Source organism: Carlito syrichta, unplaced genomic scaffold (genome assembly GCF_000164805.1).
Source record: "Carlito syrichta isolate Samal-C Ts95f unplaced genomic scaffold, Tarsius_syrichta-2.0.1 Scaffold314765, whole genome shotgun sequence".
Classification (NCBI taxonomy): domain Eukaryota; kingdom Metazoa; phylum Chordata; class Mammalia; order Primates; family Tarsiidae; genus Carlito; species Carlito syrichta.
The window spans coordinates 495,149-496,449 of record NW_007258861.1 but is presented as its reverse complement, the minus strand read 5'-3'; the positions used below and the strand labels follow the sequence as shown (position 1 = coordinate 496,449).

At 52.4% G+C, this 1,301-nt stretch overlaps 1 protein-coding gene across 1 annotated transcript in view; it reads left to right on the top strand.

Moving 5' to 3' along the window:
* Positions 1-1,177: 1,177 nt before the first annotated feature.
* Positions 1,178-1,301, top strand: part of HRASLS5 (HRAS like suppressor family member 5) — a 17,593-nt gene continuing 17,469 nt past the window's right edge. The window contains 1 exon segment of the mRNA XM_008071856.1: positions 1,178-1,293. Within this exon segment, the coding sequence (XP_008070047.1) occupies positions 1,219-1,293 (75 nt within the window). The 5' untranslated portion in view covers positions 1,178-1,218.

Genomic DNA, 1,301 nt, shown 5'->3' with positions numbered 1-1,301 from the left:
GCCTCTTCTGTTTGGGGGGAAATAATTCACCCTCATTCACCTTTGAGGTTGAAGCTAACAATGAATGGTTACAAATGAAAAAAAAAAAAGTCTGAATCACAAACAATAGGAAACAGCTGCAGTTTTCAAAGCAGGGTATGTAATTTTAGGCCAAAAGAAATGAAACCACTGTTGCCAGGCTGCCAATCTGCCAATCAGATGACTTGGACCTCCTGCTGTGAGACAGTGGCAGAGAAGCCAGGGTTTTTTGTTTGCTTTTGTTTTTGATTGTTTTTATTTTTTTCCTGAAACCCTTATGCCCATAGACAAAGATGGATACTTCCATTCTAGAAAGGGAGGGTTGGAAAGAACTGCTAAATAAAGTTGCGACCTCGCCCAAAAAGAACAGGAGCTCTGGATTCAGGAAAACTCACCCTTTGCACCCAGTGCAACCTCTGGAGTCAAAGGAACAAGTGGGCTCCTGTTGGTACCGAGCACCAAATCCCAGAGGAAACGGTGGGAGGTGATTGCTCTGAACCCTGCTCGCTGAGCCAAAAATGTTGTCCTAAAGGAAAAAATTGAGGCAAATGAATACAGGTAGAGAGTCTATTTGGGACAAGATTGAGGACTGCAGGGCACGAAACACTTCCAAGTTTCGTTGGCAACTGCCTGGAGAACACAGAGGCACAAGTTTTTAAAGAAGAATAAATTGGAAGAGGAGGCGATTACAAAAGCTGTTTTTTGGGAATTCCCCATTGGTTAACAAAAATAGCTATGTTAATTGGCGATACATGTTTTGAGTTATGCTGTCCACCACAGGCAGTTAATTCATGGCTGTTTGTGGCATGAGTCTACAGCCCACCTAGCAGGCTGTGATTCCTTCCTCCAAATCATCCAGTCTCCCCAGCCCATGGCCCACCTCCCAGCCTTTGTGCATGCTGTCCCGCGTTACCTTTCACCTCCGGAGTGACCCGATAGCCCCCTTGCCCTGCTTTGCCTCTGAAAGACCCTGATTCCCGGTCTTCAAGCACCCCTGTCTGTTCTGGATGTGACCTCGGCGCCTGCCCCCCCACCCGCGCCTCCTCGCGCCCCCCCGCCGTTTGCCCCGCGCCACGCTTCCCTCCTCCAGCTCTCCCCCTCCACAGTTCCGGCTGAGCCGCCCCCAGTGCCCACCATCCTGTGGCTCCACGGACCAGGACCCCGCCAGGCCTGGGGGCCGGCGAGGCACGCAGCGCCGGGATGGGCCTCAGTCCCGCCGCCGGGAGGGAGTGCAGGCTCCGCCTCCCTAGGTTCCTGCCATCCCGCCCCCACACCGCCGGGGG